General features: G+C 41.9%; 1 protein-coding gene across 1 annotated transcript in view; it reads right to left on the reverse strand.

Moving 5' to 3' along the window:
* Positions 1 to 25,002, reverse strand: part of LOC128666767 (zinc finger protein OZF-like) — a 152,588-nt gene that overhangs the window by 75,914 nt on the left and 51,672 nt on the right. The window contains exons 4-6 of the mRNA XM_053721551.1: positions 24,742 to 24,889; positions 17,043 to 17,141; positions 2,590 to 2,676 (exon numbers count right to left, since the gene is read on the reverse strand). Of these exons, the coding sequence (XP_053577526.1) occupies positions 2,590 to 2,676; positions 17,043 to 17,141; positions 24,742 to 24,889 (334 nt within the window). The remainder of the gene's footprint in view (positions 1 to 2,589; positions 2,677 to 17,042; positions 17,142 to 24,741; positions 24,890 to 25,002) is intronic.

The raw sequence follows: 25,002 nt of genomic DNA on the forward strand, positions 1-25,002 counted from the left end.
GAGAGAAGGGAAGAGAGGGCATGTGTGTGTACCATTTACATGATACAGAGGGTGAGAGAGAAGGAAAGAGAGGGCATGTGTGTGTATAATTTACATGATACAGAGGGTGAGAGAGAAGGGAAGAGAGGGCATGTGTGTGTGTAACATTTACATGAGCAGAGAGTGAGAGAGAAGGGAAGAGAGGGCATGTGTGTGTATCATTTACCTGATACAGAGGGTGAGAGAGAAGGGAAGAGAGGGCATGTGTGTGTACCATTTACATGATACAGAGGGTGAGAGAGAAGGGAAGAGAGGGCATGTGTGTGTATCATTTACATGATACAGAGGGTGAGAGAGAAGGGAAGAGAGGGCATGTGTGTGTATAATTTACATGATACAGAGGGTGAGAGAGAAGGGAAGAGAGGGCATGTGTGTGTATCATTTACATGATACAGAGGGTGAGAGAGAAGGGAAGAGAGGGCATGTGTGTGTATTATTTACATGATACAGAGGGTGAAAGAGAAGGGAAGAGAGGGCATGTGTGTGTGTATCATTTACATGATACAGAGGGTGAGAGAGAAGTGAAGAGAGGGCGTGTGTGTGTATCATTTACATGAGCAGAGGGTGAGAGAAAAGTGAAGAGAGGGCATGTGTGTGTATCATTTACATGAAGCAGAGGGTGAGAGAGAAGTGAAGAGAGGGCATGTGTGTGTATCATTTACATGAGCAGAGGGTGAGAGAGAAGGGAAGAGAGGGCATATGTGTGTACCATTTACATGAAGCAGAGGGTGAGAGAGAAGGGAAGAGAGGGCATGTGTGTGTATTATTTACATGATACAGAGGGTGAGAGAGAAGGGAAGAGAGGGCATGTGTGTGTATCATTTACATGAAGCAGAGGGTGAGAGAGAAGGGAAGAGAGGGCATGTGTGTGTGTACCATTTACATGATACAGAGGGTGAGAGAGAAGGGAAGAGAGGGCATATGTGTGTACCATTTACATGATACAGAGGGTGAGAGAGAAGGGAAGAGAGGGCATGTGTGTGTAGCATTTACATGATACAGTGGGTGAGAGAGAAGGTAAGAGAGGGCATGTGTGTGTGTATCATTTACATGAAGCAGAGGGTGAGAGAGAAGGGAAGAGAGGGCATGTGTGTGTATCATTTACATGAAGCAGAGGGTGAGAGAGAAGGGAAGAGAGGGCATGTGTGTGTATCATTTACATGAAGCAGAGGGTGAGAGAGAAGGGAAGAGAGGGCATGTGTGTGTAGCATTTACATGATACAGTGGGTGAGAGAGAAGGTAAGAGAGGGCATGTGTGTGTGTGTATCATTTACATGAAGCAGAGGGTGAGAGAGAAGGGAAGAGAGGGCATGTGTGTGTATCATTTACATGAAGCAGAGGGTAAGAGAGTAGGGAAAAGAGGGCATGTGTGTGTATCATTCACATGAAGCAGAGGGTGAGAGAGAAGGGAAGAGAGGGTGTGTGTGTGTGTATAATTTACATGAAGCAGAGGGGGAGAGAGAAGGGAAGAGAGGGCATGTGTGTATAATTTACATGAAGCAGAGGGTGAGACAGAAGGGAAGAGAGGGCATGTGTGTGTATAATTTAAATGATACACAGGGTGAGAGAGACGGGAAGAGAGGGCATGTGTGTGTGTGTATAATTTACATGAAGCAGAGGGTGAGACAGAAGGGAAGAGAGGGCATGTGTGTGTATTATTTACATGAGCAGAGGGTGAGAGAGAAGGGAAGAGAGGGAGTGTGTGTGTACCATTTACATGAAGCAGAGGGTGAGAGAGAAGGGAAGAGAGGGCATGTGTGTGTAGCATTTACATGATACAGTGGGTGAGAGAGAAGGTAAGAGAGGGCATGTGTGTGTGTATCATTTACATGAAGCAGAGGGTGAGAGAGAAGGGAAGAGAGGGCATGTGTGTGTATCATTTACATGAAGCAGAGGGTGAGAGAGAAGGGAAGAGAGGGCATGTGTGTGTACCATTTACATGATACAGTGGGTGAGAGAGAAGGTAAGAGAGGGCATGTGTGTGTGTATCATTTACATGAAGCAGAGGGTAAGAGAGTAGGGAAAAGAGGGCATGTGTGTGTATCATTCACATGAAGCAGAGGGTGAGAGAGAAGGGAAGAGAGGGTGTGTGTGTGTGTGTGTGTGTGTGTGTGTGTGTATAATTTACATGAAGCAGAGGGGGAGAGAGAAGGGAAGAGAGGGCATGTGTGTATAATTTACATGAAGCAGAGGGTGAGACAGAAGGGAAGAGAGGGCATGTGTGTGTATAATTTAAATGATACACAGGGTGAGAGAGACGGGAAGAGAGGGCATGTGTGTGTGTATAATTTACATGAAGCAGAGGGTGAGACAGAAGGGAAGAGAGGGCATGTGTGTGTATCATTTACATGAAGCAGAGGGTGAGACAGAAGGGAAGGCATGTGTGTATAATTTACATGATACACAGGGTGAGAGAGACGGGAAGAGAGGGCATGTGTGTGTACAAAATAGATTTTGTTATTGCAATATGTGTGTATTGAGGCTCATTATTTACATAGGGTGAAACCATTTAAGATCTAATTGTAAAGCTTATACCCATAGACCACTCACTTGCAGAAACATTTGATAGCTGGATATCCTGTACAAGTTTTCTATGTCCTTCTGTGTGTAGATTTTCATCACTGTGACCGGTTTGTGCTAATAAAGAATACATTGAGTTTTTTTGTTAAATGGATTTAAGTGCCGCTAGCTCACAAACATCTGATTATATAGTAATATTACACAACACATCAGTATTTTATGTTTACATTTGATCTGTCTTCAGGTCTATCATCTACATAATTATTAGTAAAGATTAAGGGATAGATTACAAGTGGAGCAGTGTTTTGCATTTCCGTTAGAGCAATAACTCTGCTGTAATTAAGATTTTTATGCTAGTCAGGTTGCGCAGCTTTTTAAAGACACGAAGAGTCCACTGATTTCATCCTTACTTGTGGGATTACGCCTCCTGGTCAGCAGGAGGAGGCAAAGAGCACCACAGCAGAGCTGTTAAATAGCTCCTCCCTTCCCTCCCACTGCAGTCATTCTCTTTGCCTACGTTAGTGATAGGAAGAGGTAAAGTGAGGTGTTAGATTAGATTCTTCAATCAAGAGTTTATTATTTTTAAAGTAGTGCCAGAGAGTGCTGCTTTATTCTAGGGTGTAGCCGTAGTCCATGTCAGTCTATAGAGTAGAGCTATTGGTGGCTTTAGAGCAATGGGAACTGGTGGGACATAATTCTCACTACGCCTTCCATACTGTGATGCTGCCTTTCTTGTGATGGCCTAAGCAAGAACTAACTCAGGCCCTATCTTTTTCCACAAGGCTATAGGAGGGAAAGGACCTCTTAAATTTGTTGGAGCTGTCCTGCTGTCGGACAGCATCAAGGTAAGTGAAGTCTTTATTATTCTGGGGCACACAATGGACTCAGAGAGGACTCTGCACTTAATCATATATATATATATTTTCATTGGGAACATGGGCTCCTTAGGTGTAGAGGGCTCCCCTGCAAGACAGCATTGACACTGGGTAACGCTTGGGGGTGCAAGACAGCATTGATACAGGCACTGGGCTACGCTTGGGGCTATCAGTTGTTTTTATTAAAGACTTAACCGAGAAGCTGTGTAAGATGTTGACGCCCACAAAGGGCGGGGCTAATTTTTGCGCACTTCAGTCGGTTTAGAGAAGCCGCGCAGTTGTTAGTCTATTCCTGAGTTCCGACATCCAGGATATCAGTCGGGCGTTACGCTAGAACCGCATGGTTGAATAAGCAAGCGGTTGATAGCGTTCTGAGACCCGACCTGACACTTGCTGGGAAGAACGGTCTGGAAACCGGGTGGCAGGTAGGCGCCTCAGCAGACCTGTTGAGGCGAAGAGGTGTCAGTCTTTTTTTCTTGCGGGCAAATGAATTGTTAAATAGATTTATCCAGCTCAGTAAAATAGTTGGTTTTTATTTTTAAAGGCACAGTATCCTGTTATTTTTCAGGATTTCTCAATGGGCCAGTTTCTGGTATTAGTTTACACATTCTTGTTTTCTCAATACAGTAACAGAGTGGTGGGTTTAAAATTTAAAGGGCCAGTACAATTTAAAGGGCCAGTTTATATTTTTTATTTATTTATTTTTCTACTTAATAAGATCTATGTTCACCAGGGTTTGCGATTGCAACCGGCTGCGTGCATCGCTACGGTCACTAGTGCGGAAGCTTATTGGTTTGATGCTCTTGCGGAGTCTCTTAAGACTGAGACTCCTTTGGAGGAAATCCAGGATCGGATTAAAGCTCTGAAATTAGCTAATTCTTTTATTACAGATGCTTCTCTGCAGATTACTAAATTGGCTGCTAAGAGTTCAGGTTTTTCTATCCTAGCCCGCAGAGCCTTATGGTTGAAGCCTTGGTCTGCGGACGTATCATCCAAGTCCAAGCTTCTGGCAATTCCTTACAAGGGAAAGACCCTGTTTGAAACTGGCTTGAAGGAAATTATCTCTGACATCACAGGAGGCAAGGGTCATCTCCTCCCTCAGGATAAAAGAACCAAGCAGAAGGGTCGACAAAGTAATTTTCATTCCTTTCAAAATTTCAAGGGAAACTCCTTCTCTTCTTCCTCTAAACAAGAAGGAAACTATTCGCAATCCAAGTCTACTTGGAGATCCAACCAATCGTGGAATAAGGGTAAACAATCCAAGAAACCTGCTGCTGATTCCACGTCAGCATGAAGGGTTTGCCCCCGATCCGGGACCGGATCTGGTAGGGGGCAGACTTTCCTTCTTCATTCAGGCTTGGGTACGAGATGTTCAGGATCCCTGGGCTATAGAAATAGTGTCTCAGGGATACAAACTGGAGTTCAGAAATTCTTCCCCCCGAGGAAGATTTCTTCTTTCAAGATTATCTGCAGACCAGATAAAAAGAGAGGCGTTCTTACATTGTGTAAGAGACCTCTCTTCCATGGGAGTAATTTGTCCCGTTCCAATACAGGAACAGGGACAGGGTTTTTATTCAAATCTGTTTGTAGTTCCCAAAAAGGAGGGAACCTTCAGACCTATCTTAGATCTCAAGAGTCTAAACAAGTTTCTCAGAGTTCCATCTTTCAAGATGGAAACTATTCGTACCATTCTTCCATTGATCCAGGAGGGTCATTTTATGACAACAGTTGATCTAAAGGATGCATATCTTCATGTTCCTATCCACAGAGCTCATCACAAGTTCCTGAGGTTTGCCTTTCTGGACAAACATTTTCAGTTCGTTGCTCTTCCTTTCGGTCTGGCCATGGCACCCATTCTTGCCATCTGTCAGCGATCCACATCCCAGGGGTGGAAAACTGGGAGGCAGATTTTCTGAGCAGGCAGACCTTTCATCCAGGATAGTGGGAACTCCATCCGGAAATATTTTCCAATCTGATTCTCAGATGGGGTTGGCCAGAATTGGATCTCATGGCATCTCGTCAGAATGTCAAGCTCCCAAGATACGGGTCCAGGTCCAGGGATCCCCAGGCCGAGCTGATAGATGCTTTGGCAGTTCCTTGGTCCTTCAACCTAGCATATCTATTCCCCCCGTTTGCTCTTCTTCCGCGGGTTATTGCTCGGATCAAACAGGAGAAGGCATCAGTGATCCTCATCGCTCCTGTGTGGCCTTGCAGGATTTGGTATGCCGATCTGGTGGACATGTCATCTCTGCCACCTTGGACACTTCCGTTGAGGAAGGACCTTCTCATTCAGGGACCCTTCCTTCACCCGAATCTAGTTTCTCTGAAGCTGACTGCTTGGAGATTGAACGCTTAATCCTATCCAAGCGAGGTTTCTCTGATTCGTTATAGATACCTTAATTCAAACACATAAGCGTGTAACTAGGAAGATTTACCATAAGATATGGCGTAAATATCTTTATTGGTGTGAATCCAAGGGCTACTCATGGAGAAGAGTTAGGATTCCCAGGATTTTGTCTTTTCTCCAAGAAGGATTGGAGAAGGGTTTATCAGTGAGTTCCCTAAAGGGTCAGATCTCTGCTTTATCTATTTTGTTACACAAGCGTCTGGCAGACGTCCCAGATGTTCAATCCTTTTGTCAGGCTTTGATTGGAATCAGGCCTGTGTTTAAACCAATTGCTCCTCCATGGAGTTTGAATTTAATTCTTAAAGTTCTTCAAGGGGTTCCGTTTGAGCCTATACATTTCATAGATATTAAGTTGTTATCTTGGAAAGTTTTATTTCTTGTTGCCATTTCTTCTGCTCGAAGAGTGTCTGAGCTTTCGGCATTACAATATAATTCGCCTCACCTTATTTTTCATTCGGATAAGGTGGTGTTACATACTAAACTTGGTTTTCTTCCTAAGGTTGTTTCAGACAAAAACATTAATTAGGAGATTGTTGTTCCTTCCTTGTGTCCTAATCCTTCTTCTCAGAAGGAGCGTCTTCTGCACAATTTGGACGTAGTCTGTGCTTTAAAATTTTACTTACAAGCGACTAAGGACTTTCGTCAATCGTTTTCTCTGTTTGTCAATTTTTCTGGAAAACGTAAGGGTCAGAAAGCTACGGCTACCTCTCTTTCTTTTTGGCTGAAGAGTATCATCCGTTTTGCATATGAGACTGCTGGACAGCAGACTCCTGAAAGAGTTATGGCTCATTCCACCAGGGCTGTTGCTTCCTCATGGGCATTCAAAAATGATGCTTCAGTTGAGCAGATTTGCAAGGCTGCAACTTGGTTTTCTCTTCACACTTTTTCTAAATTTTACAAATTTGATACCTTTGCTCGGCTGAGGCTGTTTTTGGGAGGAAGGTTCTTCAAGCAGTGGTGCCTTCTGTTTAGGTAACCCTGTCTTGTCCCTCCCTTATCATCCGTGTACTCTAGCTTTGGTATTGTATACCACAAGTAAGGATGAAATCCGTGGACTCATCGTGTCTTTAAAAAGAAAAGAAAATGTATGCTTACCTGATAAATTTGTTTCTTTTTAGACACAATGAGTCCACGGCCCGCCCTGTTCTATGAGACAGGTTATTAATTTTTGTAAACTTCAGACACCTCTGCACCTTGGCTTTTCCTCTCTCTTCCTAACTTCGGTCGAATGACTGGAGTGGGAGGGAAGGGAGGAGCTATATAACAGCTCTGCTGTGATGCTCTTTGCCTCCTGCTGACCAGGAGGCGTAATCCCACAAGTAAGGATGAAATCCGTGGACTCATTGTGTCTAAAAAGAAACCGCATGGTAAGCATAAATTTTCTTTTTTGTTATAGCAAAAACCAACTTGCGCAAAAATCCGAATGTATTCCCTCATAGAAGTCAATTGAGGAAAAAAAAAGTAAAAAACCTAACACCCCACTCTCGCGCAAACACCATCACATATTCTCATTAGAGCTAACCTGACATAAAAAATATAAATATTTCATATTCCAATGTTCTTTACGTAAGGGAATATATTCTATTAAATCATAAAAAAAACAAAATTTATGCTTACCTGATAAATGTCTCTCTCTTGCGATGTATCAAGTCCACGAATTCATCCAATACTTGTGGGATATTCTCCTTCCCAACAGGAAGTGGCAAAGAGAGCACCCACAGCAGAGCTGTCTATATAGCTCCTCCCCTAACTCCAACCCCCAGTCATTCGACCGAAGGCTAGGAAGAAAAAGGAGAAACTATAGGGTGCAGAGGTGACTGAAGTTTTATAATAAAATATACTACCTGTCTTAAATAGACAGGGCGGGCCGTGGACTCGATACATCGCAAGAGAAAGAAATTTATCAGGTAAGCATAAATTTTGTTTTCTCTTGCAAGATGTATCGAGTCCACGGATTCATCCAATACTTGTGGGATACCAATACCAAAGCTTTAGGACACGGATGAAGGGAGGGACAAGACAGGTACCTAAATGGAAGGCACCACTGCTTGTAGAACCTTTCTCCCAAAAATAGCCTCCAAAGAAGCAAAAGTATCAAATTTGTAAAATTTGGAAAAAGTATGAAGCGAAGACCAAGTCGCCGCCTTACAAATCTGTTCAACAGAAGCCTCATTTTTAAAAGCCCATGTGGAAGCCACCGCTCTAGTAGAGTGAGCAGTAATCCTTTCAGGAGGCTGCTGGCCAGCAGTGTCATAAGCCAAACGGATGATGCTTTTCAGCCAAAAAGAAAGAGAGGTTGCCATAGCCTTTTGACCTCTCCGCTTTCCAGAATAGACAACAAACAATGAAGATGTTTGACGGAAATCTTTAGTTGCTTGTAAGTAGAACTTTAAAGCACGAAACACATCTAGGTTGTGCAACAGACGTTCCTTCTTGGAAGAAGGATTAGGACACAGAGAAAGAACAACAATTTCCTGATTGATATTCCTATTAGAAACAACCTTAGGAAGGAATCCAGGTTTGGTACGGAAAACCACCTTATCAGCAAGGAAAACAAGATAAGGTGAGTCACACTGTAAAGCAGATGATTCAGAAACTCTTTGAGCCGTAGAGATAGCTACTAAAAACAGAACTTTCCAAGATAGAAGCTTAATATCTATGGAATGCATAGGTTCAAACGGAACCCCTTGAAGAACTTTAAGGACTAAATTTAAACTCCATGGCGGAGCAACAGGTTTAAACACAAGCTTGATTCTAACTAAAGCCTGACAAAACACCTGAACGTCTGGAACATCCGCCAGACGCTTGTGTAAAAGGATAGACAAAGGAGATATTTGTCCCTTTAAGGAACTAGCTGATAATCAAATCTCCAATCCTTCTTGGAGAAAAGATAATAGCCTAGGAATCCTGATCTTACTCCATGAGTAACCCTTGGAATCACACCAGTAAAGATATTTACGCCATATCTTATGATAGATTTTCCTGGTGACAGGCTTTCGAGCCTGAATCAAGGTATCAATGACCGATTCAGAGAAACCACGCTTTGCTAAAATCAAGCGTTCAATCTCCAAGCAGTCAGACGCAGAGAAAGTAGGTTTGGATGCTTGAATGGACCTTGAATCAGAAGGTCCTGCCTCAGCGGCAGAGTCCATGGTGGGACGGATGACATGTCCACCAGATCTGCATACCAAGTCCTGCGTGGCCACGCAGGTGCTATCAAAATCACAGAATCTCTCTCCTGCTTGATTCTGGCAATCAGACGAGGAAGGAGAGGGAATGGTGGAAACACATAGGCCAGGTTGAAGGACCAGGGCACTGCTAGAGCATCTATCAGTACTGCCTGGGGATCCCTTGACCTGGACCCGTAACAAGGAAGCTTGGCGTTCTGACGAGACGCCATCAGATCCAATTCTGGTGTGCCCCATAGCTGAATCAGTTGGGTAAATACCTCTGGATGGAGCTCCCACTCCCCAGATGAAAAGTCTGACGACTTAGGAAATCCACCTCCCAGTTCTCTACCCCTGGGGTATGGATTGCTGAAAGATGGCAAGAGTGAGTCTCTGCCCACCGGATTATTTTGGAAACCTCTATCATCGCTAGAGAACTCCGTGTTCCCCCTTGATGATTGATATAAGCTACAGTCGTGATGTTGTCCGACTGAAATCTGAGGAATTTGGCCGCAGCCAGTTGAGGCCACGCCTGAAGCGCATTGAATATCGCTCTCAGTTCTAGAATGTTTATCGGAAGGAGAGTCTCCTCCTGAGACCATAACTCCTGTGCTTTCAGGGAGTTCCAGACTGCACCCCAGCCCAGTAGGCTGGCATCTGTCGTAACTATGACCCACTCTGGTCGGCGGAAACACATTCCTCGAGACAGGTGAACCTGTGACAACCACCAGAGAAGAGAATCTCTGGTCTCCTGATCCAGATCTATCTGAGGAGATAAATCTGCATAATACCCATTCCACTGTTCGAGTATGCATAGTTGCAGTGGTCTGAGGTGTAGACGAGCAAACGGAACTATGTCCATTGCCGCTACCATTAGTCCGATTACCTCCATACACTGAGCCACTGACGGCTGAGGAATGGAATGAAGAGCTCGGCAGGTGTTTACAAGTTTTGATTTCCTGACCTCCGTCAGAAATATTTTCATTTCTATTGAGTCTATCAGAGTTCCTAGGAAGGAAACTCTTGTGAGGGGGGAGAGAGAACTCTTTTTTATGTTCACCTTCCCCCCATGAGATCTCAGAAAAGCCAATATGATGTCCATGTGAGACTTGGCTAGTTGGAAAGTTGACGCATGAATTAAGATGTCGTCTAGATAAGGCGCCACTGCTATGCCCCGCGGTCTTAGAACCGCCAGAAGGGACCCTAGCACTTTTGTGAAAATTCTGGGAGCCGTGGCCAACCCGAAGGGAAGGGCCACGAACTGGTAATGTCTGTCCAGAAAGGCGAACCTGAGAAATTGGTGATGATCTCTGTGAATAGGGACGTGCAGATACGCATCCTTTAGGTCCACGGTGGTCATATATTGGCCCTCCTGGATCAGTGGCAGAATAGTCTGAATAGTCTCCATCTTGAAAGATGGGACTCTGAGGAATTTGTTTAGGATCTTGAGATCCAAGATTGGTCTGAAAGTTCCTTCTTTTTTGGGAACCACAAACAGGTTGGAGTAAAACCCTTGCCCCTGTTCCACTTTTGGAACTGGGTGAATCACTCCCATGGTATGTAGGTCTTCTACACAGTGTAAGAACGCCTCTCTTTTTGTCTGGTTTGCAGACAATTGAGAAAGGTGAAATCCCCCCTTGGGGGGGGGGGGAATCTTTGAAATCCAGAAGATATTCCTGGGAAACAATTTCTAAAGCCCAGGAATCCTGAACATCTCTTGCCCAAGCCTGAGCGAAGAGAGAGAGTCTGCCCCCTACTAGATCCGGTCCCGGATCGGGGGCTACCCCTTCATGCTGTATTGGAGGCAGCTGCAGGCTTCTTGGCCTGTTTACCCTTGTTCAGTGGAGGCTCCTCCATATGCTCAGTTGCATGTGAACCCCCAGCCATAAAGAAGAAAAAAAAGAAAATTGCTGAATAAAATATAATTTTTCCAATAGCCCCCTATTGGAAAAATTATATTTAATTACTAACCCAAAAAAGACAAAGGCAGACTGTTTTAAAACAAAAAATAAAAAAAAATACTTTTTAAACTTTTTTTTTTTAACCGCACATGCGGTAGAGCCTACATGCCTGTCATACTGCTCTGCATTTCATACATTTGCCTGCAAGAGCCCCCAACACATCCCTATACTTGCTTTATCGCACAGTTCAGCCTGTGCGAGTGGGGTGGTGCATACGGATACGTCACCATCACTCCAGTCATGTGATGATGCTTGACGAGGCTCATCCCCCTTAACAGCTCCAAGCTATAGCTCTTGCTCCACCCACCCAGGCCGGCGTGTACACAATGCTGCAGAATCTAAGGAGGCAGCAGGCAGGAGCAACAACACATGGATTTAGTGCAGTGGGCAGCCAGCCGGTCTTACAGAACACTGGACAATGAGAAAGAAGAAGCAAAAGGTTAGAAAGTAGTGACAAATGACGAGTCACTGCTAGTTACTAAGATGGTGTTGAATCGTTCTAACTGAACTTCAGTCAGAACGATTCAACACCAGATTAGTAGCAGACATTGACTTGTGTGCTTCCTTATACACACAGAGTGCAGCACTTGGGGTGTCTGTGTAGTAAATGTGAAGTTTGAGGTTATCCAGCCTTTATTATAGCATCAAACATCAACATTCATCAAAAATAGGAAACATAATAATGGGATGTGAAACGTTTTTATAAAGTTTCCTCTTTGCTATTTTTAATGAAGGTTGATGTTTATTTGATGCTATAATATAAGTGCTACTGCCTTCTTGATGATTATATGAATATTTACTTAACATATAGCAGCTATATGTTAAGTAAATATTCATATAAGTCAGTAGCAATTGTATTTCCCGGGAAGGAAACCTAGGCAAGTCATGGGGTAGTGACTGCAGAATAATAGTGCGTTGATGACCAAAAACTGACAGGAACTTCAGGAAGGTTTACCATAGGAACTTAGGAAGTAGAAATTACCATGTTTGGGAAGGTCAGTATTGAAAGGTCTGATTAGCTCAGAAAGCCATCTGCCAATGTTTGTAAAGAGATTTTAATCCTTTTGTTTTTTTATTTTTTTATTTATTCAATCTGCATATATTATATGCAACTGCTTGGCACCTAAGATAATGTGTAGCTGGATTTACACAACCACACTTGGAATTGTATTTATTTCAATATAAAAATCAATAAGGCATTTGGGAAACACTGCTCTAGGTCGTTTTAGTTTAATAAAATGTGCTAAGGGATTTATGAATAAATACGGATCGTTTCATTTGCATGAGAAAACTTGAGAAATACTGCCCTCTAGTGTTATATTATGAAATATAAGCATTCTTTTTTTTTAATGCTTTAAAAGTCCTGAATTCATGTATTTAGCACCACACTTATAACATCAATAAATGCAACAGCTTCCAAGAGTTTATTGTGGAATCTTCAGACACTCCAAATTGTTAGATAAAAGAACCCAGATAACCATAATATGTCTGGGGGGAGAACCACATTCTTAGTATGTTAACACTTCCCAGTAAAGTAACTTTAGTAAAGGAGGAGAAAAAAAAGGTGTTGATAGATTTTATTTCCTAGGTCCAAGAACAATAAAAATGTAGTTCACATAGGAATTTCAGAAATAACCTGCTTGTATAAGATTAAAAGAAACAGGCATAGTAGTAACTGTAGAAATATATACTGACAGAGCTATGTTCACAGAAATTATATAGCTGGTGGTATCAGTTATAGTCAAATGTCTGTGATTTGCCCTCATTATTATCTAACTGTTTAATTTAGACACTAACAACCAGCTATCAGTACAATCTGGTGCAGGAAGCAGACACCTACAGACAGAGCTTTGTTTTATCCCTGTATGTACTGGATCTCTGTACTATTCCAGTATACACAGCTTTCACTCTTTAATTACATATATTTTGTAGTGATATGGGAGGAGCCATATATAAACTGGGCTTATATATATATATATATATATATATATATAAAGCCCAGTTCATGTATTGTGAACCCCCATTTGAATAGCCCACGAGCCGCCACTGCCCTTGTTCCAAGCCTAGTTAGGTCTCCAGACTGACTTGGATTGAGCAAAATTCCCCTCTTGCTTTGCAGCAGGGGAAGCTGAAGCGGGACCACCCTTGAAGTTTCGAAAGGAACGAAAATTATTTTGTTTGGTCCTCATCTTATTTGTTTTATCCTGAGGGAGGGCGTGGCCTTTCCCTCCAGTGATGTCTGAAATAATCACCTTCAGTTCAGGCCCGAATAGGGTCTTTCCTTTGAAAGGGATGGTCAAAAGCTTTGATTTTGATGACACATCAGCTGACCAGGATTTAAGCCATAATGCTCTATGCGCTAAAATGGTAAAACCTGAATTTTTTGCCGCTAATTTAGCCAGTTGAAAAGCGGCATCTGTAATGAAAGAATTAGCCAGCTTAAGAGCCTTAATTCTATCCAGAATATCATCTAATGGGGTCTCCACCTGAAGAGCCTCTTCCAGAGCCTCGAACCAAAAAGCAGCTGCAGTAGTTACAGGAACAATGCACGCAATAGGTTGCAGAAGAAAACCTTGATGAACAAAAATTTTCTTTAGGAGACCCTCTAATTTTTTATCCATAGAATCTTTGAAAGCACAACTGTCTTCAATAGGTATAGTTGTACGCTTAGCCAGTGTAGAAATAGCTCCCTCCACCTTAGGGACCGTCTGCATCAAGTCCCGCATGGTGTCAGATTTGGGAAACATTTTCTTAAAAGTAGGAGGGGGAGCGAACGGAATACCTGGTCTATCCCACTCCTTAGAAACAATGTCCGCAATCCTCTTAGGGACCGGAAAAACATCAGTGTAAACAGGAACCTCTAAGTATTTGTCCATTTTGCACAATTTCTCTGGAACCACAATAGGGTCACAATCATCTAGAGTCGCTAATACCTCCCTGAGCAACAAGCAGAGGTGTTCTAGCTTAAATTTAAAGGCCGTCATATCAGAGTCTGTCTGAGGGAGCGTCTTTCCTGAATCAGAAATCTCTCCCTCAGACAGCAAATCCTGTACCCCTACTTCAGAACATTGTGAGGGTATATCGGATACGGCTACTAAAGCATCAGAAAGCTCAGCATTTGTTCTTAACCCAGAGCTATCACGCTTCCCTTGTAACCCAGGCAGTTTAGATAAAACCTCTGTGAGGGTAGAATTCATAACTGCGGCCAAGTCTTGTAAGGTAAATGAAGTAGACGCACTAGAGGTACTTGGCGTCACTTGTGCGGGCGTTACTAGTTGTGACACTTGGGGAGAACTAGATGGTATAACCTCATTTCTTTCTGTCTGAGAATCCTCTAACGCTACATTTTTAAGTGCTACAGTATGCTCTTTAAAATTTATAGACATATCAGTACAAGTGGGACACATTCTAAGAGGGGGTTCCACAATGGCTTCTAAACACATTGAACAAGGAGTTTCCTTGATGTCAGACATGTTTAACAGGCTAGTAATGAGACAAGTAAGCTTGGAAAATGCTTTATTCAATGTAAAAACAACAATTTAAAAAAACGGTACTGTGCCTTTGAGAGAAAAAAAGGTGCACACGTTCTGCAAAACTGGCTAAAAATGCAGCAAACTTTTCACATTTTTTACAGCATATACAGTAAGCCTTAGTAAAGTTGCCCCACCAGTAAAAGAAGAAATGAACCCCTTAATAACTAAACCGGATTGACAAGTGTCAAAAAACGGAAAATACACAGTCTGCTGTGGCGTCTACCTGCCCTTAGGGGTTGAATCTGAGGGAACAAGGCTTCGTTTTGGCCCCAAAATTGAGTCAGGACCCTCCTGTGTTGCAGCTTGCTGTCCAGTAATGAAAAACAACTGCGCAAAATTATGCCCCACCCACCTCACTCAATGTCTGTGGGGCCTTAAAGTAACACACTAATGTGTTTAAAACAGCCATGTGGGTTATAAAACCTAAAAATAAGCCAAATGAACCCTCTAAATAAAAGTCCCAAAAACGTTTTTCCATATCTCTCAATAAAATTTTTTGCTCTATTAAAAATATAAGTGTCAACCAGAAAGTAACTTAGCCCTCATGCAAGCTTGTAATACTACAATAAGTCTCTGATTACAGCTTACCCTTCCCCTCATGGGGATATACTGTCAGCCATTTCTTGAAATATCATAGTTTTTCTAGAAAAAAATGACTGAACATACCTCAGTGCAGCATAGCATGCAAACCGTTCCTCAACTGAAGTTTCCTGTACTCCTCAGCCTCTGTGGGAACAGCAGTGGATCTTAGTTACAAATGCTAAGACCATCATCCTCCAGGCAGAAATCTTCATCTCTTTTCTGCTTGAGAGTAAATAGTACACACCGGTACCATTTAAAATAACAAACTCTTGCTTGAAGAAAATAAAAACTAACCTTTTGTCACCACAATCACTTTACCCTTCCTATTGCTTAGAGCCGGCAAAAAGAATGACTGGGGGTGGAGTTAGGGGAGGAGCTATATAGACAGCTCTGCTGTGGGTGCTCTCTTTGCCACTTCCTGTTGGGAAGGAGAATATGCCACAAGTATTGGATGAATCCGTGGACTCGATACATCTTGCAAGAGAAATATTTCTACATATATCTGATGTTTTTTTTAATGAAATATATATTTATACCTATATATAGAGATGATTATATATAGGTATAGATATTTACAGATATATATAGGAATATATTTTTACATTGGAATGTGAAATATTCACAGTAATACATAATTAAAAACTTTATTAAATATGAATATTGCATAAATATGTTTTTATATGTTTTAATTTACTTAACAGTAAAAAAAGCTCATTTTGACATATATGTATACATATATATATTTATGTGTTTAAATGTGTATATATGTCTGTAAATACATATGTGCACACATATAAACATAAGCTTAGCTGTTTTAGGGACCCTAAGTTTTGGGGGAGACCTTGACGTGGTACCTGGTCTTGTCCCACTTGTCCCAGACGTGGTAACTCTTCTATTTTGGACTTCCTCTATGTGTTGTATTAATTTGTTTTGTAATTTTCCCTATGGGCCTTGCACCCAGACCTGTCTGGGGTTAACTGCCTGTGACTCTGGGGACAGCACAGCTTGCTGAGAGTGCTATTGAGCACCCAGGGCTGTGCATGTTGCAGGGTCATGGGATGCTACTCAGTCCAGTCTGAGAGTGCAGTCCCCTTTTTTTTGTATGTCTAGGGTGATTACATAAGCCTGTGCACCCTTCACTTGTTCCCCGTTTGTTTGATTGAGAGCTTGCATTGTTTGGCTGTTTTAGGGACCCAGGTTTTGGGAGAAACCTTGACGTGGTACCTGGGCTTGTCCCATTTGGCCAGATGCGGTAACGCTTCGAGTTTTGCTTTTAATCTTAGCTGAGTACTTGCAAGTGAGTGCCAGACTTCCTCGAAGTGCTGTATTCATTTGTTGTGCAATTTGTCTGGGGTTAACTGCCTGTGACTCTGGGGACAGTGCAGCTATTGTGAGTGCTATTGAGTACCCAGTGCTGTGCATGTTGCAGGGTCATATGATGTGTACCCAGTGCAGTCCCTGAGAGTGTATATACACACACATATCATTAGACATGTATATGCATGTATCGCAATGTTAAAGTCCTTTGGCGGCTTTTCCTTTCTCCAACACCTGAGACCTCATATCTTTGAACCCTTACAACTTTTTTTTATGCAATATTTTATTAATATAATTTTTATTAGACAGTGATATTATAAGTGTAACTGCACTTTGTAATGTATTTTTTAAGGGTTTTGTGCATGTTTTTATTTTTTCACTAAACAATTGAACACAGCTATGAAATCACGGTAATTATTCTAGCGTAAATCCCAATTGTGCTGAAGCGATTGCGTTTACTTTCAACTTGGAATACAAGTGGTAAGACTGATGAGCGCAAACCCCCGCGATAAACCCCTTATCGCTATGGCACAAATGATTGAGCTCCACTTGTAATTTAGCATTAAATAATTTCAGAATGTCAGTTTTCAAATAAATGGTGAAGAAAACATTAAGAGCAGCTTCTGCCATAGATCTCTTACCTGCGGAGACGTCTGATGGGGTCTTCACTGGCTGAATATTCTGTACAAGATATTCATGTGCTCCTGTGTCTAGATTTTTATCACTGTGATCTGTTGGTTCTAATAAAGAATAAAATGAGTTTCCTTTGCTAATCATGATTTAATGTACAATGTATTTTTTTATTTATTTTTTAAAGATGATCTGTTGCTGAATAAACCTACCTTTTTGTATCAGCCAATGTGCATCACAACATAAGAATGTGCTAGTCGGTTGCATAAATACGTTTTTGCATATAATAATATCAATATATAATTACATAAATATTTCTGACTTTTTTGCCTCTCACACCCATTACACAATGTTATTATATTATGTAGGGTGTAAAACAAAATTTATGCTTACCTGATAAATTTCTTTCTTTCCGGACATGGAGAGTCCACAACGTCATTCCAATTACTAGCGGGATATTCAACTCCTTGCCAGCAGGAGGAGGCAAAGAGCACCCCAGCAAAGCTGTTAAGTGTAACTTCCCTTACCCATAATCCCCAGTCATTCGGCCAAAGGAAAATGGAAAAAGAAGAAAACACAAGGGTGAAAAAGGTGCCTGAGGTTTACTCAAAAAAAACCTGCCATATTATAATTAAAAAGAGGGCGGGGTCGTGGACTCTCCATGTCCGGAAAGAAAGAAATTTATCAGGTAAGCATACATTTTGTTTTCTTTCCTAAGACATGGAGAGTCCACAACATCATTCCAATTACTAGTGGACAAGGAATGAACAGGGAGGGAGAACCCTTTTAGGGAGGGAGAACCCTTTAGATTCGCACCAATAAAGATATTTACGCCATACCTTATGGTAAATCTTGTGAGTAACAGGTTTGCAAGCCTGGAGCATAGTTTCAATGACCTCTTCAGAAAAACCACGTTTAAACAGAACTAGGCGTTCAATCTCCAAGCAGTCAGCTTCAGAGAATCTAGGTTTGAATGGAGGAAAGGACCCTGAATTAGAAGGTCCTTCCTCAGAGGTAACCTCCAGGGAGGTAGAGATGACATCCGTACCAGATCCGCGAACCAGATCCTGCGAGGCCATGCAGGAGCTATTATGATTACCGATGCTCTCTCCTGTTTGATACGAGCAATGATTTGTGGAAGGAGAGCAAATGGAGGAAACAGGTAAGCCAGAGAGAACATCCAAGAAACCGCTAGAGCATCTATTCAAACGGCCTGAGGATCTCTTGACCTTGAACCGTACTTTGGAACCTTGGCGTTTTGGCTGGACACCATCAGATCCAACTCTGGAACCCCCCACATGAGGGTTATCTGAGATAACACATCCGGATGGAGAGCCCACTCCCCGAGATAAAAGGTCTGTCTGCTCAGAAAATCTGCCTCCCAATTGTCCACTCCTGGAATTTGTATGGCAGATAGAAGACAATCATGAGCTTCCGCCCAGTGCAGAATGTGAGTCACCTCCTTCATGGCCAAGGAACTCCGAGTTCCTCCCTGATGGTTGATGTAAGTCACTGAGGTTATGTTGTCCGACTGAAATCTGATAAACCAGACTAATTGAAGCTGTCAAGGCATTGAAGATTGCTCTCAACTCCAAGATGTTTATGGGAATAGAAGACTCTTCCCAAGACCACAGGCCCTGAGTCTTCAGAGAACCCTGAACAGCTCCCCAGCCTGACAGGCTGGCGTCCGTTGTCACAATAACCCAGGAAGGTCTCAGAAAGCAAGTGCCCCAAGACAGATGATCCAGAGACCTCCACCACAAGAGAGATTCTCTTGTCAGGGGGTATCCTCTGCAATAAATCGGAATGGTCTCCGTTCCATTGACGGAGCATGTAAAGTTGCAGCAGACGCAGATGGAACCGAGCAAAGGGAATTATGTCCATAGAAGCCACCATCAGACCAATCACCTCCATGCATTGAGCCACTGATGGACAAAAAGGCAGCCTGGAGAGAAAGGAAGCAAGAAGCTTAGATTTTCTTACCTCCATCAGGAAAATCTTCATGGACAGGGAATCTATTATTGTCCCTAGAAAACACACTGTTGTAGATGGAACTAGAGAACTCTTTTCCAGATTCACCTTCCACCCGTGGGAACGTAGAAAAGACAACAACAACATCTCTGTATGCGATTGTGCTAGTTGAAAAGATGACGCCTGAACCAGAATGTCGTCTAGATAAGACGCCACAGCAATTCCCTGGGATCTGATTACTGCCAATAACGCTCCCAGAACCTTTGTGAATATTCTGGGAGCTGTGGCCAGTCCAAAACGGAAGGGCAACAAACTGGAAATGCTTGTCCAGAAAAGCAAATCTGAGAAACTGGTGATGATCCCTGTGAATGGGAAAATGTAGGTACGCGTCTTTCAGGTCTATGGTCGTCATGAACTGACCCTCCTGGACCAATGAAAGAATGGAACGAATAGTTTCCATCTTGAAGGACGGAACCCTGAGGAATTTGTTGAGACACTTGAGATCTAGGATGGGATGAAAAGTTCCTTCCTTTTTGGGAACCACAAATAGATTTGAATAGAATTCTAGACCTTGTTCCCTTAGAGGAACTAGTACAATGACACCCAGGGAGGATAGGTCCTTTATGCAATTTAAGAAGAGCTCCTTCTTTACCTGGTTTGAGGATAATCTTGACAGGAGAAGTCTGCCCCTTGGAGGGCAAGACTTGAATCCTATCCTGTAACCCTGGGGTACTATGTCCACAGCCCATGGATCTGGGATATCGCGTATCCAAGCCTGTCAGAAAAAAAAGCCTGATTTAGAGTCAGCGGAAGGCTTCTTGTTTTGTTTTCCCTAATTCCAGGGCTGACTGGATATCCAAGTGGACTTGGATTGGTCAGATTTGGAAGAGGAGGATGAGAACTTCTGTCCCTTAAAGTTGCGAAAGGAAAGAAACCCTAGGTCTATTCTTCTTGTCCTGAGGAAGGAAAGCTCCCTTTCCACCCGTAATCTCAGAAATGATCTCCGCTAGACCAGGTCCACACAGAGTCTTACCCTTATAAAGGTAAAGCCAAGAGCTTGGCCTTTGAAGAAACATCAGCCGACCAAGATTTTAACCACAGAGCTCTGCAAGCTAGTACAGTGAAGCTAGACATCTTAGCTCCCAGTCTAATTATCTGCATGTTTGCATCACAGATAAAAGTATTGGCCAGTTTAAGTGCTTTGATCGTATCTTGAATCTCCTCTACCATAGTTTCCTCTGAAATAAGATTGGACAAAGCATTGCACCAATAAGATGCTGCACCTGCAACTGTGGCAATAATCGCTGCAGGTTTCCACTTTAATCCTTGATGTATGTACATCTTTTTTAAGTAAGCCTCTAGCTTCTTATCCATTGGATCCTTAAAAGAGCAACTATCCTCTATAGGAATGGTAGTTCTCTTAACAAGGAGTAGAAATAGCTCCTTCTACTTTAGGCACAGTGCGCCATGAATCACGAATAGAGTCAGTAACAGGAAACATCTTTTAAAAACAGGGGAAGGGGAAAAGGGAACCCCTGGCTTATCAGATTCCTGAGCTATAATTTCAGACATCTTTTTTGGAACAGGAAAAACCTCCTCCGAAGATGGAGAATCATAAACTCTATCCAGTTTAGAAGACTTTGTGGGGTTGACAGAAACCGAAGGTTCAGTCATCTAAAGTAGCTAGAACCTCCTTCAGTAGTAACCAGAGGTGTTCAAGCTTAAATCTAAAATTAACCTCTTCAGATTCTGAAGATTTTTCTGCTAAAGTGTCTGAGTCCGAGATTTCACCTTCAGAAGCTACTGAAGTATTTTCCTCATCAGACAAATGAGAAATGGCAAAAGCAGCCCTAGAGGGGTCAGAAGCTTTACTAGCAGACAAATGTCTAGATTTCCTCTTACACTAAACTGCAAAAGGAAAAGCAGACAAAGCTGCTGAAACTGCAGAATGAATTTGAGCGGCAAAATCCCCAGGTAAATAAATACCCCCAGGGGTTGTTGAGAAACAGAAGGCACAGAGTCAGAAACTACTAAAGCTTGGGACATCTGAGGAGAAAGCTGAGGCATATCACGCACAGCAGTTTCCTGAGAGACATTTGGCTCAGAAGGGAGTAATTTGTCCTTAAATTTTAAAGTCTTAGCTAAACATGAAGAACAAAATTGCATAGGCAAAAAATGTGGTTCTCTAAACATAATAAACATCTATAGACATGGGCTGATCCTGTTCTGGATCTATAGCTATGGAAATTAACTCCCACTAAAAAACAAATAAGGAGAATGCAAATAAAATGAAATACTTAAAGGACCAGTAAACACGGCAGATTTGCATAATCAACAGATGCAAGATAACAAGACAATGCAATAGCATTTACTCTGAATGTCAAATGAGTAGTAGATTCTTTTTTAACACATTTCAAAGTTATGTATATTTCCACTCCCCCTGTACCATGTGATTGCAATCAGCCAATCACAAATGCATATACGTATAGTCTGAGTTCTTGCACATGCTCAGTAGGAGTTGGTGACTCAAAAAAGTGTAAATATAAAAGACTGTGCACATTTTTTTAATGGAAGTAAATTGGAAAGTTGTTTAAAATTACATGCTGTCTTATATCAGGCCAATTACCCTCCCATGTACAAATCTATTAAACAAGATTTAAATAATTGGAGTAAACTAAGATTCTCGTGGTTTCGTAGGCTGTCAGCGATCAAAATTATGGTTTTGCCAAGGATTTTATACTTGTTCCGCACCTTACCGATAGGAATCCCAGCCCCTGACTTAGATGACCTCCAAAAACGTGTAAATAGTTTTATAAGGGGTAACAAAAAAGCTAGAATTTCCACAGCTCTCCTCAATAGAAATAGAAAGTTGGGTGGGGTGGGGGCACCAAACTTTAAACATTACTACCAAGCAGCCAGACTGGCACAGACAGCCCTTCTTAACGACCCTGACGAGGACATTGTATGGACACAACTTGAGTCGGATATTGCAGGGTTTATACCACGCAATCTAATTCTTTGGGACCCAAAGAGATGCATCAATAGAAAATCCCACAAATTCCCCGTTATAAATTTCATGATTAAACAATGGACCAAGTTGACCACCTCTTTAGCTCTACTTCCCCAACACTCCACTAAAACTCCACTTGCATGCATAGTCAGACAGGAATTGGTCCAGATCTTAAAAAAATGGGAAAATAGAGGACTATATAGAATAGCTGACCTCCTGGAAAGGGGTAAAGTGCTGAACTACTCCCAGTTACAAGATAAACTTCAGCCAATCAAATTAGAGTGGTTCCTGTATCTACAGCTCACCTCTATCATTCAATCTCTTTTACCAGCCATAGTTAAAAACCCTCTCTCCACGTTAGAGAATATATGTAGTGTTACATCTAGACCCAAGAATACTATATCAAGACTTTATCACGAAATCCAATTAGCCACAGGAAACTCTAAATCCACTCTGCAGACTAAATGGGAAAAAGATATCAATAAAGAAATGGAGATTCAGGAATGGCACACAATTCTATTCAATGCAGAGAAAGGATTATTGAGTGCAGACATGCTGGAAAATTGCATTAAAACTGACTTCCGTTGGTATCTTACACCTCAGATAACCTCACACTCCTCCAGAAATAGATCCAGACTTTGCTACAGAGGGTGCGGTGAGGAAGGGGATTACAAACACATGTGGTGGGACTGTACCCACGCGCATAGAATCTGTAACCAACTATCTTGGTTTCTAAGTGTTATTTTAGAAAGCCCAATCCATTTATCCATGGAGCAAGCCCTACTTCACGTTAGACTTAAGAAATGTAATAAACACATTAACTTGCTCATTAAGATAACATGCACAGCCACAAGGGTTTGTATAGCCCGCCATTGGAAAGAGGGTACCCCCTCCTGGGAAGAAATCATACTCAAGATCAAATTTTACTACAACATGTCAGCACAGGTAGCATTTACTCTAGACACCCAAGAAACCTTCCAGAAGGTTTGGTATTATTGGGTTCTACACAATATGGCTTAGCATACCATCCTAAGTCATCAAAGTCCTTCCTAATGGACACCCTTCCCCCATGTGCATTTGGCCCTCTGTCGTGACAGGAGAAAAATAGGTAATTAGAAAAATAGTAACATATACACACCATGCCAGGAGTAACGTGGTCAGGAGATAATCCCTTTTCTGTATCTTATCCCCTTCTCCTTACTTTCATTTCCTTTTCTTTCGGCAGTCCTTTACTATGTTGTTTCTCTTCTTGGAAAAATGTTGTTTTGTTGAGTCAAAGTGAGACTTATTGTGTTTAACAATACCAAAGATTTACACTCATGACAGTTTTTTAGTATTTTAACTTCTTTATTGCAATAGTTGAAGTGTATAGGTTCTCAATGAGGAAGTAGACTCACAATTTATGTTATTTATTGTTATAGTATCTTGTAATCCTTTTTAAGCCACTTACTATGTAACATTTAGATACCAAGATTTATGTTATTATGGACTGTTTTTTTTTTTGTTGTTCCCCTTGTTTTCTGTTATTTTGCCTTTACTACAAAATAATAAAAATTACATGCTGTATCCGAATCATGAAAATGTAATAAAACCTGAGCGTCCCTTTAAAAATGAGCAAAACAATAGGTTTAGAACACAGACTAAATTTAAGGTAAACTTTAATACCCCACCTCAGACAAGAAGCTACGCATCTGTCTGAGTCTCCTACCGTTACCGGAATGAGTATCCCACTAGTAATAGATATATAGATATAGAAACCTCTCCAGCAGAGATTAGCACTTCTACAAAACTCTGATCAGCAAGATTGATGTCGGCACCTCACAGCATGAGGGAAAAGTACCCATAAAATTATTAAAGGGACACTGAACCCAAATTTTTTTGTGATTCAGATAGAGCATGCAATTTTAAGCAACTTTCTAATTTACTCCTATTATCACATTTTCTTTGTTCTCTTGCTATCTTTATTTGAAAAAGAAGGCAACTAAGCTTTTTTATTAGTTCAGAACTCTGGACAGCACTTTTTTTATTGGTGCATGAATTTATCCACCAATCAGCAAGAACAACCCAGGTTGCTCACCAAAAATGGGCCAGCATCTAAACTTACTTTCTTGCATTTCAAATAAAGATACCAAGAGAATGAAGAACATTTGATGTTAGGAGTAAATAAGAAAGTTGCTTTTAATGTAATGGTCTATCTGAATCACGAAAGAAAATGTTTTGGGTTCAGTGTCCCTTTAAATATCTTCAGACACTAACTTTGCACTCCTACATTGACAGAGGCTAAGAGAATGACTGGGGATTATGGGTAAAGGAAGTTACACTTAACAGCTTTGCTGGGGTGCTCTTTTCCTCCTCCTGCTGGCCAGGAGTTTAATACCCCACTAGTAATTGGACTCTCCATGTCTTAGAAAAGAAAACAAGCTGCGGTCTTCAATCCGCCCGATCCTATATGATCGGGCTGATTGACACCCCCTGCTAGCAGCCGATTGGCCGCGAATCTGCAAGGGGCGGCATTGCACAAGCAGTTCACCAGAACTGCTTGTGCAATGATAAATGCCGAAAGTGTATGCTGTCGGCATTTATCGATGTGCGGCGGACATTATACGCTACATTGTATCATGTCCTTCCGCACTTTAGTAAATTGGCCCCTATGTATTCACTGTCAGTCACTTCTTTAGTGTTATGCGCATTTGCTGCGCAAGATATTTATTATTACTACAGAGCATTACCTGAGCTCTCGTTTCCTGGGATCTCCATAGTCCTTAGTGATTGGTGAGTCTCCACAATGACGTCCCTGTAAAGCTCCTTGTGTCCGTCTATATAATCCCACTCCTCCATAGAGAAATACACGGCAACATCATCGCACTTTATAGGCACCTGAAACACACACAACTCATTCAGCGCTGACACAGGGACTGGTTCTGTCACACACTTTATAGGCACCTGAAACACACACACAATTCATTCAGCGCTGACACAGGGACTGGTTC

The sequence above is a fragment of the Bombina bombina genome, chromosome 7 (genome assembly GCF_027579735.1).
Source record: "Bombina bombina isolate aBomBom1 chromosome 7, aBomBom1.pri, whole genome shotgun sequence".
NCBI lineage: Eukaryota > Metazoa > Chordata > Amphibia > Anura > Bombinatoridae > Bombina > Bombina bombina.